Raw genomic sequence first — 17,357 nt, 5'->3', positions numbered from 1 at the left:
CTTATGAAAATGCAATTTTTACTTTTTTCTTCATTTAATTTTCAAAATCTATTGAACCCTTATCAAAAAAGTAAAACAGACAAAGTAGATGCTGCAAAAAAGATAATTGATGTTCAACTGAATTGCTGCCAAAACCATGAGAATATATTTTATTAATATTATTATATACTAAGTGTCAACTTACCTGTATTACTTAAAAGAATATCAGTTTCAATTATAGTTTTTGATGACTTCTAAAGGATGTTAGTTAAAAAATCTGGTCACTTCAGAGCTCATCATTAGGCAAAAATTATTTAAATAATTATATATGAAATGTAAACACGATAAAACTGTATTTTACAGTAAAGAAAGAGCTTGCGGGCTACACAACTATAATTTTACCCTTTAGTTATTAAATAACCTACTCATTTATGCATTTGTTTATAGTATTTCAAAATAAGATTTATTAATTCGTGATGAAATTACGTCTGAAATCGTTACACTGAAAATAGAGTGTTCTACAGTTTATAGAGCAGATTAAGCTGGATAAGAAGTAAGAAAAACATCAACCTATAAAATAGAGCTCAGGATTCAGGCCACTTTTACTTTTATTATCTGCTTATAGTTTTTACTAAGAGCAGATAATAAACCTAGAAGTAGTAGTGAAATACAATAATAACAGCCTTTCTAATAATTAGCCTATATTGTTTGACGTATTTGTTACTTTAAAAAAAGTTTAAGTTGGTTAATTGACTACCAAGGTCATATATTTCAAGTTCTGATTGGTTAGTTGACTACCAAGGTCATATATTTCAAGTTCTGATTGGTTAGTTGACTACCAAGGTCATATATTTCAAGTTCTGATTAGTGGTAATGATAAATAGACATCCTACTGTTTTTAAAGGTTGACTTGCAACAAAACTCATATTACAGTTACTTGCTATCAAAAGATTCACCATGTCTTACTCTGTTGTGTTGTAGGTGCAAAATATGTGGGAATGTGATTACAAGCTCTTAAAAGCTAAAAAACGAACAGTTAATCGGAGCCACACGAGACCGCCATAGTTTGGATTATCTTTCCAAAATGGCTCAAATGGGACATAGTTGTGGGAGATGGTTTCTGTTTACACTTTCATGCAACTTTATTCATCGAAATTTTTTCACAAATATACTTCACGCATTCAATTAAACCATGTCTAGGCCTATTGTTCTTACGCATCTGTTTTATTGTCATTGTAATGCTGTCACTTTTAGCACTGATATCTTATAACTTACCGTAAAAATTCATTTAATTTTTTAACCTTACCTCGAAGGAGTACATATCATTGTCTGGTAATCAAGACGAGCCTGTTGGTCACCGGTGATAATCGAAAAGTGCTGCAAAAGTTATTTGCGCAGTATTGGGTCACATGATCAGATTACGACTTGACGATTAGACCAAGCCGAAACAAAACTGTAAAGTAGCGAGCATCTATATTTGATACGGGGTCTTCGGTAAAACCCAGTGTTTGTCATAAACTAGTGTTACGATAAGTTTTATATTGAGCTTTTTATTGGCCTTTCAATTCACGTGAGAACATCACGTGACAAGACAATAACCAAACTGTCATGACTACGTGAGAGAAATAAACAGATTCCAATCTACGGCGGCTTTTGTTTTTGAGCTTGTAATCACATTTCCACATATTTTGCACCTACAACACAGCAGAGTAAGACATGGTGAATCTTTTGATACCAAATAACTGTAATGTAAATTTTGTTGCAAGTCAACCTTTAAAGATGCATTTATTGCACCAGACTTGTTATAAATACATCATTACTGTTGTAAGATTCACACTTATCTGTAGAATCATATTATTAATTTGGAACCAACTTGAGTTACAATCTCCATAACTCATTCTAAAGAAATTAGTCAGGAAACCTACAGACACGGTTGGCATCGTCACAGTTTTATTATGAGTCAATTTCAGCTATGTGAATCTATATGAAGTAAGCAAACAAAGTGCATGATAAGGATAATCGGCTGTGCTGATTTTAAACCTCTTTTTTAATGCAATTTTGAGCTGTCATGCTTCGTTTTTGTTTGTTTATTATTATTTTTGAGCAAGACAGCAAATTGATAGACCATTTTAATCAATGAACAATTTTGAAACAAATCAAGCTTGCTAAGAAGATAAAGAGAACAACTTACAAATGACGAGATATGAAAACAGGCTTCATGTTCGCGTAGATCTTGACAAACATGGAAAAGGACGTGTGAGTGATGCGGGGCAGCCCATAGAGCATGATGTGCTGAAGATAGACTGGTTCATTTCTCAAAGACAGATTGTTTGTTAGAAGCTGAGTGAAGTAAAGGACATATCTACAACGACATGTGATGTGGAAGGAGTACTCATGGGCTTGCAGCATATGAGAAAAGAATATCCATCTGTTCAGCCCTCTTTCTATTCACCCTGTCAACGGTTGGTGAGTCATGCTAGGTAAAAATCAAATTAGGTTATGACCTTTTGACCTCCTCCTTCTCATTCTTATTTTACGTGGGTATTAATAACAAAAATATTTTCATTGCGCTTTATCTGATATACTTCACTAGCTACAATGGAGGAAGGGATGTTCTAAAATTCGATGAAAAGGTGTTAAATGCATAACAAAACATCTTTTGCATATTTTAATTCACCTTAATGTGCATCGGCATGTGTAGGCTTTCAATAGTTTTATTAAACCCAATTCTGTAATTCCTACTTAAGCTGATAAAATCTTGACACATCCTGCCTGTTCACGATACATAAAATTTGCTAACTGGGTAGCATTGAGGGCAAGAGGAGATAACTATAAAATAGTTTTAGGAAGCTTTGTTTATATGCCAGAGCTCCCCTCTCATATCAGAAGATAAAGCGGTTGTTACCACCCCATAAACTGGCCTTGTTTTTACCTGGTCTGTGAGGCATTCAGAAACTTGACAAGTTGTTCATCAAAGAACTGCTTCATTGCAAACCTGTTTAGCGCCTCAGATTTTCTGTAAAAAAGATATGGGAGTGACTTACATGTAAATCAATAGTTACACTGAGTTTCCATTATCCAGTGTTCTACAACTATTACAAATAATCAATTTCAACTAAATTTTCACATGAACTGTGATATTCTAAGAGTTTTGAAAATGCGATTGTCCAATTCAGCGATTTACAGCCAGTGCACTATATGAGTGATCATTCGATGTGTTGTGGGAAATTATCAATAAATGGCTGTTCTTCAACTTGATTTATTTTATTATCGGCTATTGTCTTCCATTTGGCTTTTTGTTGTAAAGCATAGAGCATAGTTATTCTCACAATTGTTTCAACGTTGAGGAAGGTGAACGTTTGTCTGGTTAGAGTATCATCAGTCTACAATAATAAGTTCGAGCCCGACATGATGCAATTTCTTTTATATTGGCGCAATTATTTGGAGGCATAGGAAGATGGCCAAAAATGTCATATCCTTCTACCACTTTTGCAAGGATATTCATGTTGTGTTCATCCAAACAGGCCCAGGTTTCACTTTTTTGAGTGTTTGCTGGTGTGTTCCAGGGTTTTGAGTGTTTGCTGGTGTGTTCCAGGGTTTTGAGTGTTTGCTGGTGTGTTCCAGGGTTTTGAGTGTTTGCTGGTGTGTTCCAGGGTTTTGCAAATAAAAAAGATGAGCCAAAGATGAACTAAAAGAATTTGAAAATAACCGGTCTAATCCATCAGAGAATGTATGTTTATAATGCTTATGTAGTCTCTGTAGGTCACACAAGCTAATGTCAACTAGAACTTATTGTCTGTATATATATAACCTAGCGCTGCGGTATTTACTTGTAGTAATAATAAAACTTTCATATAAAACCATAGAACTTTCTAACATTATATTCTTTCTGGCTAAATAACATAGTAGAGCAATTATTGGAACTATTTTGTAAAACTTTATCGGACATAATTTTGTTTAAAACAGAAATTATTAAGATTAGAACGCTGGCAGTCTCGTGCACTGTGAGACATTATTATGTGTAATAACCATGTGTACAATTATTCAATGATAAGGCAAGGTGGTCCAGTGGTAGAGTTTATATTGAGCTTGGCTGCAAATCTGGATATTCGATTTTGATTTCTTAATCATTTTCTTAATTTCTTAATGATCTTGATAATCTTTTTCCTAACGCTTTAAACGCGGCTTCAAGCAAACGGAAGGACGGACCCGGCTCTTATTATAGTAACGATTAGCCTATACATTACTAGTAATATTAAAAAATAAATGTAAATTTTATGACTTTTTTTAAAATCGTTAAATATTTACATAAGCTTATGCTCTTGGGAGTTCATTGAAAACTTCAAGACCACGAGGACCTCTATTTGTTTGGGTGTACTGTTTAAACAGCTGCTGTTAGCTAAGGGAGGGCAGAGAAGTACTGTAGAATTATTTATTGCTGAGCTGCTAGAGGAATCTCTTTTCATAGAATTTGAATCCACTAAAAAGGAGGGTGTAACTAACCTGAGCAGAGATACAATTAAGTCAAAAAGCTTATCAATATTCCTAGATCTTAAAGAACTGAAGTATTTTTTCTATTATTGGCAAGAGCTCAAAGCTGAATGAAGATCTCATTCTAAAGTTGCTATTGTTACTAAACCTGTTTTCTCCTATCTGTAGACTGGTCTTTCTCAAAGTGCTCGCTATGCTTTCAGATTTAAGCAGTTTGTCCTAGTAACCCATAGATCTCATCAAAATAGTTTGATCTAACAGCCAGCAGGTTGTTACGCTTACCCATCATAGATAGTGCTGTAATTGATGTAAGCTGCTAGGACACAGGCTAGGCGGTCAATGCCAGTTTTGCAGTGAAAGACAATGACATGTTCTTTAGAGTTACTCAGCCATGTGGCAACTGTTTGACAGATGCTGCAGAGTGCTTCCAGAGCGGGCGCCAAATTGGAAGGGAATCCAAACTCATAAACTTGCCAGTTGTTCTGTGAGAGAATTCTCGAGGCTCCGGAGAGGTTCACAATCTAATAACATACACAACTAAATGAAAGCATCTACTACCCATGGCTTTTAGATGAAATAAACCTTTAAAAATATTATCGTATGGGCAGGACAAACTTCATGAAGTAAAAGTCAGTTCAAACATGGCAGTTATGCCCACTATTTTGTGATTAGGGTTGTCTTACCTTTTAAGAGAGTACATTATCTACAAAAACTTGCAAACTAGTGCATTTCAAGAATTCAATGGACTTTTAAAACAATAAAGATTTAATATGAAATGGTATGTATTTATGTATGTACTTGTATATATGTACATGTATTTACATATGTGCATACTTGCGCTTATGTATGTGCATACTTGCGCTTATGTATATGCATGTAGGCCTATGTATGTACTTGTATGTACATACTTATATGTATGGAGTAGAATGTACTTTTTTGTATGTACACACTTGTATACATGTTCTTGTATATGTGAGCTTGCATGCACATACTTGCATGCATGTGCTTGTATGTACGGACTTGCATGTATGTACTTGTGTGTACGTACTTGTACGTACATACTTTTCTATATGTATGTATACATACATACAAACATACAATCAAGTACATACAATTATGTAATACTTGTATGCATGTATGTACAGATACATGATTGTACACATGTTTGCACATGTAATTACCCGCACGTAATTAGGCACACGTTGCGAAACATACGTAATTACAGACACATATGTATGTACATATGTATGTACATACATATGTATGTACATATGTACATCTATACGTTTTTGGTATGTATGTGCGTGTTTATGTACATACATGCGCATGTACATACATACTTACATACATACCAAATTTCATTCTTTCTGGTTGAAACTTGAAAGTGATAGATAGTGCATGCGCACATACAAATGTACATACATACTTACATGCATACGTATGCATGTATGTACATATGTATATGTATGTAAAAACTGAAGTACATATGTATGTGTGTATGTGCATGTATGTGCCTTTGTACGTATATGCATAAGTATGTGCGTATGTACTATCTATCACTTTCAACCAGAAAGAATGAAATTTGGTCCAATTAGTTGACTCTCGGATGTAGACACTGGAGTGAATATCAGTTGTATGTTGACTATAAAATACTACATAGTAAAATATTCAGCTAAAACAATATTTTACTTACAGCATACTTGTTACCATGTTTGGTGCTCAGCATTCCAGATACTTCCGCCGCATTTTGCCTATATGTCACCTCGCTACCATCATCAGGGAAGCTTAAGGCTAAAACAGATAAGTAACTAACCTTGGAACCAAAATAGATTGCTTTTTAAACCACTAGTTTAAAGATGGACAGAAAGTTAGGATTTTTAAAACAAGTGCTAGTTTAACTGAAGCGTTGAAAAGAGAAACCACAGCGAGTTAGTTGCTGTACTTGATAATAATCTTTACATTATTATTTTAATGCTCCACTGCTACTAGTATTAGTTTAGGGCAACTAATATAACTGGTATCAGTTTAGGGCACCTAATATAGCTAGTATCAGTTTAGGGCACCTAATATAGCTAGTATCAGTTTAGGGCACATACTATAGCTGGTTTCAGTTTAGAGCACATAATATAGCTGGTATTAGTTTAGGGCACATAATATAACTGGTATCAGTTTAGAGCACATAATATAACTGGTATCAGTTTAGGGCGCGTAATATAGCCGGTATCCGTTTAGGGCAAATAACATAGCTGGTATCAGTTTAGGGCAAATAATATAACAGGTATCAGTTTAGGGCAAATAATATAATTGGTATCAGTTTAGGGCAAGTAATATAAATGGTATCAGTTTAGGGCAAGTAATATAAATGGTATCAGTTTAGGGCAAATACTATAATTGGTTTCGGTTTAGGGCACATAATATAGCTGGTATCAGTTTAGAGCACATAATATAGCTGGTATCAGTTTAGGGCACATACTATAGCTGGTATCAGTTTAGGGCAAATACTATAATTGGTTTCGGTTTAGGGCACATAATATAGCTGGTATCAGTTTAGGGCACATAATATAGCTGGTATCAGTTTAGAGCACATAATATAGCTGGTATCAGTTTAGAGCACATAATATAGCTGGTATCAGTTTAGGGCACATAATATAGCCGGTATCATTTTAGGGCACATAATATAGCCGGTATCAGTTTAGAGCACATAATATAGCTGGTATCAGTTTAGAGCACATAATATAGCTGGTATCAGTTTAGAGCACATAATATAGCTGGTATCAGTTTAGGGCACATAATATAGCTGGTATCAGTTTAGAGCACATAATATAGCTGGTATCAGTTTAGGGCAAATAACATAGCTGGTATCAGTTTAGAGCACATAATATAGCTGGTATCAGTTTAGAGCACATAATATAGCTGGTATCAGTTTAGAGCACATAATATAGCTGGTATCAGTTTAGGGCACATAATATAGCTGGTATCAGTTTAGAGCACATAATATAGCTGGTATCAGTTTAGGGCAAATAACATAGCTGGTATCAGTTTAGAGCACATAATATAGCTGGTATCAGTTTAGAGCACATAATATAGCTGGTATCAGTTTAGAGCACATAATATAGCTGGTATCAGTTTAGGGCAAATACTATAATTGGTTTCGGTTTAGGGCACATAATATAGCTGGTATCAGTTTAGAGCACATAATATAGCTGGTATCAGTTTAGAGCACATAATATAGCTGGTATCAGTTTAGGGCACATAATATAGCTGGTATCAGTTTAGAGCACATAATATAGCTGGTATCAGTTTAGAGCACATAATATAGCTGGTATCAGTTTAGGGCACATAATATAGCTGGTATCAGTTTAGAGCACATAATATAGCTGGTATCAGTTTAGAGCACATAATATAGCTGGTTTCAGTTTAGAGCACATAATATAGCTGGTATCAGTTTAGGGCACATAATATAGCCGGTATCATTTTAGGGCACATAATATAGCCGGTATCAGTTTAGAGCACATAATATAGCTGGTATCAGTTTAGAGCACATAATATAGCTGGTATCAGTTTAGAGCACATAATATAGCTGGTATCAGTTTAGAGCACATAATATAGCTGGTATCAGTTTAGAGCACATAATATAGCTGGTATCAGTTTAGAGCACATAATATAGCTGGTATCAGTTTAGAGCACATAATATAGCTGGTTTCAGTTTAGAGCACATAATATAGCTGGTATCAGTTTAGGGCACATAATATAGCTGGTATCAGTTTAGGGCACATAATATAGCCGGTATCATTTTAGGGCACATAATATAGCCGGTATCAGTTTAGAGCACATAATATAGCTGGTATCAGTTTAGGGCACATAATATAGCTGGTATCAGTTTAGAGCACATAATATAGCTGGTATCAGTTTAGGGCACATAATATAGCTGGTATCAGTTTAGAGCACATAATATAGCTGGTATCAGTTTAGAGCACATAACATAGCTGGTATCAGTTTAGGGCACATAATATAGCTGGTATCAGTTTAGAGCACATAATATAGCTGGTATCAGTTTAGGGCACATAATATAGCCGGTATCATTTTAGGGCACATAATATAGCCGGTATCAGTTTAGAGCACATAATATAGCTGGTATCAGTTTAGAGCACATAATATAGCTGGTATCAGTTTAGGGCACATAATATAGCTTATATCTGCTTTCTCACAATCCAAAACTCTAACTTTACTTCAACACGGCTACATACTTCTAAGTGGGTTCAAAGCTCACCATGGAGAAGACAACTTACAACTAGCATTAGAGCAAATAAAAATATTAGTCGGAATTACATAATTTCTCAAAAACATTTCTGTTTGTTCTGCATAGAGTATTACAATTAAGCATTAATGACACATTTAAATACAACAGGAAGTGTCAGCTGGTGGAAGATGTCAACAGGAAGTGTCAACAACAACAACATACAACAGGTGTCAGGAAGTGTCAGCTGGTGGAAGATTATTTTATTGTTGTTCTTTTTTCCTGACTGACAAAGTTTTAAAATAGCCTTTAAAAGTATTCTACATGTGGTCCTGCAAAATTATGTAAAACTTATCAGATTTATTCCTTTGAGCCGACTTCACACCGTTTATGTTGTATGATACAGCATAATGCTCTAATATGGTAGTACTGGTTGCAAGGCTTACTGACTACGACACAGTAATCGTATTATAAAATCTATTGTACGTTCGATAACAATGTACTACTACTGTGGTAATCTTTTAATGATAGTACTGTTGCGATATGTCTACTTTGGTACTTTTTAAGAACTGTCTGGTAATATAAACTACTTTGACATTGGTACAGGAGTACTACCTTCACTCTAGTACTGTGATACTATCTTGACAATAATACTGTGGTGCTAACTTGACATTTATACTGTGGTACTAACTTGACAATAATACTGTGGTGCTAACTTGACAATAATACTGTGGTACTAACTTGACAATAATACTGTGGTACTAACTTGACAATAATACTGTGGTACTACCTTGACAATAATACTGTGGTGCTACCTTGACAATAATACTGTGGTACTACCTTGACAATAATACTATAGTACTACCTTGACTATAATACTGTGGTACTACCTTGACAATAATACTGTGGTACTACCTTGACAATAATACTGTAGTACTACATTGACAATAATACTGTGGTACTACCTTGACATTAATACTGTGGTACTAACTTGACAATAATACTGTGGTACTAACTTGACAATAATACTGTGGTACTAACTTGACAATAATACTGTGGTACTAACTTGACAATAATACTGTGGTACTAACTTGACAATAATACTGTGGTACTAACTTGACAATAATACTGTGGTGCTACCTTGACAATAATACTGTGGTACTAACTTGACAATAATACTGTGGTACTACCTTGACAATAATACTGTGGTACTACCTTGACAATAATACTGTGGTACTAACTTGACAATAATACTGTGGTGCGAACTTGACAATAATACTGTGGTACTACCTTGACAATAATACTGTGGTGCTACCTTGACAATAATACTGTGGTGCTAACTTGACAATAATACTGTGGTACTACCTTGACAATAATACTGTGGTACTAACTTGACAATAATACTGTGGTACTACCTTGACAATAATACTGTGGTACTAACTTGACAATAATACTGTGGTGCTAACTTGACAATAATACTGTAGTACTAACTTGACAAAAATACTGTGGTGCTAACTTGACATTTATACTGTGGTGCTACCTTGACAATAATACTGTGGTACTAACTTGACAATAATACTGTGGTGCTAACTTGACAATAACACTGTGGTGCTAACTTGACATTTATACTGTGGTGCTAGCTTGACAATAATACTGTGGTACTACCTTGACAATAATACTGTGGTACTACCTTGACAATAATACTGTGGTACTAACTTGACAATAATACTGTGGTGCTAATTTGACAATAATACTGTAGTACTAACTTGACAAAAATACTGTGGTGCTAACTTGACATTTATACTGTGGTACTACTTTGACAATAATACTGTGGTACTACCTTGACAATAATACTGTGGTACTAACTTGACAATAATACTGTGGTACTAACTTAACAATAATACTGTGGTGCTACCTTGACAATAATACTGTGGTGCTAACTTGACAATAATACTGTGGTACTAACTTGACAATAATACTGTAGTACTGCCTTGACAATAATACTGTGGTACTACCTTGACAATAATACTGTAGTACTACCTTGACAATAATACTGTGGTACTACTTTGACAATAATACTGTGGTACTACCTTGACAATAATACTGTGGTACTACCTTGACAATAATACTGTGGTACTACCTTGACAATAATACTGTGGTACTAACTTGACAATAATACTGTGGTACTACCTTGACAATAATACTGTGGTACTAACTTGACAATAATACTGTGGTACTACCTTGACAATAATACTGTGGTACTAACTTGACAATAATACTGTGGTACTACCTTGACAATAATACTGTGGTACTAACTTGACAATAATACTGTGGTACTAACTTGACAATAATACTGTGGTACTGATTTGACAATAATACTGTGGTACTACCTTGACAATAATACTGTGATGCTAACTGGACAATAATAATGTAGTACTAACTTGACAATAATACTGTGGTGCTAACTTGACATTTATACTGTGGTACTACCTTGACAATAATACTATGGTACTACCTTGACAATAATACTGTGGTACTATTTTGACAATAATACTGTGGTGCTAACTTGACAATAATACTGTGGTGCTAACTTGACAATAATACTGTAGTATTACCTTGACAATAATACTGTGGTACTACCTTGACAATAATACTGTGGTGCTAACTTGACAATAATACTGCGGTACCAACTTGACAATAATACTGTGGTGCTAACTTGACAATAATACTGTGGTGCTAACTTGACAATAATACTGTAGTACTACTTTGACAATAATACTGTGGTACTAACTTGACAATAATACTGTGGTACTAACTTGACAATAATACTGCGGTACCAACTTGACAATAATACTGTGGTGCTAACTTGACAATAATACTGTAGTACTACTTTGGCAATTATACTGTGGTACCAACTTGACAATAATACTGTAGTACGACCTTGACAATAATACTGCGGTACTAACTTGACTCTAGTACTGCGCTAAAATCAAATAAAATTCAAAACCAGTGTGATGTCCTGGTTAGGTGACTGTAACACCACAGAATAACCATTGCCAAGTTCAACTCCCATCTTGACTCACAAAAGATCACACCAGCGATGTTACCCTTTACATCACTTACAGAAACCAAGAGAAACCTTTCCAGGACTATTACATGATCTGAAAGTATCTACATTCACATCAGCGAGGATACTATAAATAATCAACCGGTGGTCTTCAGGCGTATGATTCTTTATTCTCCTTCTGTTTCTTGACAACCCATTTTAGCGTTTAGTCACTGATATGATGTCGATATCTGTCGTTGTATGATTATTTGCATTGGCAGCAGTGTGCAAACAATCATATTCAAATAGTAAAGGTCAGTTCATATTCTAGTACAAGTAATTTCAGAATGACCATCGCAAACTATGATTAAACAAGCGTCTTACAATGAAATAGAATTTGTTGGTGTGCGATTCGATTATTCACAATTCAGTTATGCAGTGCAATAATTTTGATACTGAAGCCGAGTTAGATAGGTTCACTGAGAGAGAATAATCATATGATATGCTAAAACCTGTGACCTGCGATATTCAGTTATGTAGTCATGTAAAATTTGTTTCACCTTATAAATCATTTTTACCATAAACTGTCAAAAAAACTTTGAAACAGTTTCAAATTAAAAATAAAATGCCTAGAATAAGTTGAAACAAAAATATAAAGTAATATAAATATGTGCTTTAAAATGTGATAGTTTTGATATGCAAAACAAATATCTAAACAGATCAGCTTTGTCTGTCAAGGTCTGCCTGTGGTGTATTGTTTATACGGTATGATAACCGAAAGAGTTTTGCAAATTCTATAATAGCTTTCATTAGCTCCATTCAAGGGGGGTCATTAAACTAATTAGCATGTCAGTTGATTATTATCAAGACAACATTTAGAGAGCAACTCTAAATGTGTGGGACTACATGAATGCTTGTCGGGTTCCCCTATATTAGTAAATATCTTATGAAAAGGACTTTTAGTACACAGAAAATTTAAGTTTTCCAGAGCTAAGTTTCTCAGGCGATAACATGCGACCTATGTGTATTTAAACACATCCTGACATCAAGCCGAATTTTCAGATTAGCAAGCTTTGTAGCTATCCATCGTTTTTTTTTACGTCATCACCCTGTTTGCACATGCACTCATCCCCGAAAAAGCTGCCATATTTGTAGAAAACGATCATCATTCTCTTAATTAATAGTATTTTTTGGTGTTGTTTTGATACTAAAATAAAAAATTTGCTAACTAAAGCATTGTTTGCAATAATTAATTGCAGAAGCTTCGTGTTTTTAACAATAAAAGTTGTCCATAAAGATGGCAGACAACGATAGAATGATGTCATGAAAAAATGAAGGATTCAATTACAGTTTCAGGCAACTCATAACTTAAAATTATTTTATATGAAGAGTTCAGGCTAACTATAAGAAACTTTCAAGTAATTAAATGGCTTTTTAGAGCATCAAATATCTTCTGCTGCCTAACTAGGCTTTGATATATATTATGCTATTTTTAATTCATTGCAATGCTGCCGCTGCCGTATGTGCATTGTATCACTCCTAAGCCTTGTCGTTGGTAGCTGAAATAACCCCTTGTTATCAGAATCTATTATCTCTCTGCATAGCAACACAAGTCATTAGGCAGTAGAAAGTGACAAAGTAGCCATACCTTCAGAAACAGAAAATATACAGCAATGTTGTAGCTTTTCCGCTTTTGAAGCAACAGTGTTGACAACAGTGTTAGCCGCAGTGTTAATTTCAGTGTTAACTTCAGTGTTAACAGCAGTGTTAACACCAGCAGTGTTAACAGCAGTGTTAATTTCAGTGTTAACTTTAGTGTTAACAGCAGTGTTAACTTCACTGTTAACGTCAGTGTAAACTGTAGTGTTAACAGCAGTGTTAACAGCAATAGAAAGACCTTTGATCTTATACTCTTACACTGTCTTTAACAAATATCGAAGTTTCTAACAGCGAACAGGTTAAAAATTCACTTTGATCAACACTCTGGTATAGACTAACCAATTATTCTCTCTGTTATGTAAGTCAACTCCATGTCGAATTCTTCAGAAAAGCTCTGACCCGATTGGGTTGAAGGTGTTGAATGCTGTAGCATAATTGGAGTGGAAATTTTATTAAGTTTAGCTCCTGCTATGCTTGGGTGTCTTCCATACTGGAGTGGCTCTGTAACGGACAGGGTTGAAGTCACAATATGAGTGAGAGAACCCGAGCAGAACTTATTGTCTCTGCTCTAGTACTATTAGTTTATTTAGTCGAAATTGTCAAAGTTTCGTTTATTCAATTTTTATATTTCTACAAACAATAGTACAAAGATGAAATAATTCTTTTTACACAAAATGACTTACATGAAATCGAAATTACAAATACATTCCAAATAAACTCACCCAAAATTTTAACAAATTTTATCAGAAATTATCGGTATTTTCCTATCATTTGCGATTGTTTTCCATGTCTGAGGTGATCTGACTGCCAGGATACTTCAAGATGAAAATTAACAAAATTTTATCGTGATTGAAATGCTTACATCAAGCAAAATTGTGATTATGACATTTAAACTTTCAAATGGACTTACGGAGTAGAGATGTGTCACGCTGCAACTAAATGCCGTAGACGATATCAACTATAGCTACGATAGCAGCTAGTGACTTCAGTTTGCACATATTTTTTCTCAGCGATTTAACTGCAATGAAGTTTTGTCGATTCTAATCTTAACACCTTCTGGCAGTCAGAACACTTCAAGCATCAAAAACACTCGCACATGATAAAGATATTTTATGATAAAATCTGTTAAAATTTTTTGCAGGTTCATCTTTAACTATGGCCGATTTATTTTCATGACCTCAGAATGACCTCAGTATTACTTTAGATGCTTAACGGAAGTTTAGCACAGAGTTTAGGCATGGCAAGCAATCTAAAACCAAGTACAATTGTAGTTGTTTTATTTCTATATTATAAGTTCAACTGTTCATTGTCGATGGATTCCAACAGTTGCAAAAATTGCAACAAATGCGTTTTGAAGCGTGTTGAAAACTCCCGAAACAGTTTGGAAATTTTTACAAATAATTTGTGTTGGCGTGACAGACTACAGCTAGATAGCAGCCCCCCTAACCAGTAATACACTTCTAACTTAGAATGAGCAACTTTATTTTGATACCCTGTTACCAACAATATGTCATCAGCAAAGCGTAACATTCCCTTAAGGTAAGACCTTTTATTTTGGTATCCCCGGTGACAAATTAATGCTTACACTTGTTTCATGATCGCTGAGTCTTTGGGGTTTATCAAGTAGGTAGGCAACGGCTAATCTTGCGTATCCTAACATGTCACCTATTGATTTTATCATCTACGCTGTATAGCGATAGTTTTAAACTCCATCTAGTATTCTCGGTGTCAGCGCTGTACAATTTATATTTCGTGTTGTCGTGTTCGTTGCGCTTGAACACGGACTTGTGCAAATATTTAGTCACGATATTGAGATGAAGTAAATCTTTCACTCTTATCATTTTCATTATAATCTCTCCTTTGTGTAGTAGGAGTGGGCTCTAGTAGAACTAGTCTAAACTTATTGAGAAAATAAGGATTGCTGAAGAGCTTATGAACGGGCAATGATCTTCCGCTTGCTGTACGATCACCTGCAGAGACTGGCTCGTGCTAGTCGTGCAACTCCAGCTTTTGTGATGAAAAATGTAATAGGACCCTGATGCTTGCTCTAGTGACCTAGGTTAAAAAAGCTTAAGGTAATTTAATAAGCAGTCCATTAGGTGAATTGTTCACTCACTCTCATAATATTTTGTACTAGAAACATTTCTTTTATGACCAGTGAATCATAACGCATTCACAGAATAAAGCTTCTATAGAGACACAGAAACTACTTTTCAACTTTACTAAATGATCCATTCTTATGGCTGACTAGAGTCAATCAAAGGACAAGAACGACTAACCGACTTTATTTGGGCTAAAATATACCTGAGCCCAAATAAGCCAGCCAATAACATGTCTAAATGCATTCGCTTTCACTTGTAAGTGTATATAGAATAAACTTATAAACTCAGAGAGTTGCCGCGAGTCATATCAGAGCAGTCCAATGATCTCAACTGGGTGAGACACTGTATAACAGAAAGTTGTAAACTAGAGATCACACAAAAAAGAAATTAGTACAGCTTCTGAAGGTGTAACACCGTTTAGAGCCTTTGTATTTTTGTTGCAATCGGTGGCAGCCCTTAAGGCATGCCCAGCAATAAATGTTTTGCGCAGTGTTAATCAAGAGATCAATACAAGTTATAAGTATACCCAATATGCAAGAAGTCTTTATTACCGAACCTTAAACAGAGACACTGCTAGTAGGCATTCATAATTCTCAAGCAGACGGAGTAGCTAAAAAGAAATGACTACCATTTCAAACTAGCAAACTAAACAAACCTGACATGTATCTCGCCAGTTAGTATAGAGTGAGTAAGCGAATGTCTCTGATGCAAAACTATAAAACCATGTGTGCGTATATCATACAGCTCACACGCTATCATCAGTCGTAACGTGCCACTCGTACGCAGTAAAATAGAGCAAAATATTACCTAGTGACCTTATCATTAGCCCACACTCGCTGTATCACTGGCGATTCTCAGCTAGAAGTACTCCATCCAAGCGCAGCATTTACACAAGTAACAAATAATACAAACAAAGAGAAATGACATAAAAGGTATAGACTTGCTGGCAATGGCAAAGTTGGCCTTGCTCTTTGTTGATTAGCCCAATGAATGAAAGCTACTGTTCCGATAGTCTACAGCAGGTTATGACAACGTCTGCCTAACTGTTATGAAGAGGAGACGAAAGCTGAGCCGTAACACTGAGCGAGGCTCTCATACACTCACTCACCTTGGTAGCCATGTTACTAGATTCGTTGATAGATGCGACAAAGAATGCAAGTGTGTCTCTCCCTTTTGTTACTGACAAGTAAGTCAACAAGCGATCGTCCAATCGGTGCGCGCAGCCACTCGAGGATGAGTACACATCAAAGCGAGCTAGCAATAAGCCAAATTGGATTCTTATCTCTAGAGCTAATCCAAAAATGAGATGGTTCTGAAAATCTTTGGGTAAAGAACTATACAGCTCCAAGAAGTCTTGATGGTTGTGAACAGGAACAGACAGGAGATCGGATATACCACTCCTCAGAGCGACTTCGTTTTCAGCATCAAAAATAACTCATAGATGATATGGAATTAACAAAGGGTCTTTGTGCTGTGCATGGCACATATGAAAGGGATGATTGTGGCTGACTGTCGGAGTAGGCTGGGTTGTATCTATTCAAAGGAACAACAAATCGATATGATGACAATGCAGGGTATATGATATTGAACAACGGAAAAGAGAAGTGTACTTGATACTCGATTAATTTCCTCACAGGGGAGTTCGAGCTATTTATTTGTTAAAAATATTTAGTCGAGTTTCTAAACGCAAAGCTAAAAACTAAAAAAACTGAAGGTATTTAACAGTTTAACGAAAGTGCACATTTCACAACTATTATCATGCATTTTAAAATTTGTAATTCAACTTCATGATGCCAAAAAATGGTTCACAAATTACTAACTGTTGGAATGAGAAGGTCAATTA

At 35.2% G+C, this 17,357-nt stretch overlaps 1 protein-coding gene across 13 annotated transcripts in view; it reads right to left on the bottom strand.

Moving 5' to 3' along the window:
* Positions 1 to 16,677, bottom strand: part of LOC137386905 (tensin-3-like) — a 73,945-nt gene extending 57,268 nt beyond the window's left edge. For 7 of the 13 annotated variants that reach the window (XM_068073109.1, XM_068073115.1, XM_068073117.1 and 4 more), the window contains exons 1-6: positions 16,623 to 16,677; positions 13,752 to 13,913; positions 6,164 to 6,261; positions 4,753 to 4,991; positions 2,912 to 2,995; positions 2,171 to 2,341 (exon numbers count right to left, since the gene is read on the bottom strand). In XM_068073109.1, the coding sequence (XP_067929210.1) occupies positions 2,171 to 2,341; positions 2,912 to 2,995; positions 4,753 to 4,991; positions 6,164 to 6,261; positions 13,752 to 13,845 (686 nt within the window). In that variant the 5' untranslated portion in view covers positions 13,846 to 13,913; positions 16,623 to 16,677. The remainder of the gene's footprint in view (positions 1 to 2,170; positions 2,342 to 2,911; positions 2,996 to 4,752; positions 4,992 to 6,163; positions 6,262 to 13,751; positions 13,914 to 16,622) is intronic. The other 6 variants (XM_068073119.1, XM_068073116.1, XM_068073120.1 and 3 more) reach the window with 3 other exon arrangements.
* Positions 16,678 to 17,357: the final 680 nt, after the last annotated feature.

This window comes from Watersipora subatra, chromosome 2, assembly GCF_963576615.1.
Source record: "Watersipora subatra chromosome 2, tzWatSuba1.1, whole genome shotgun sequence".
Classification (NCBI taxonomy): domain Eukaryota; kingdom Metazoa; phylum Bryozoa; class Gymnolaemata; order Cheilostomatida; family Watersiporidae; genus Watersipora; species Watersipora subatra.
This window is presented reverse-complemented; position numbering and strand designations above follow the sequence as displayed.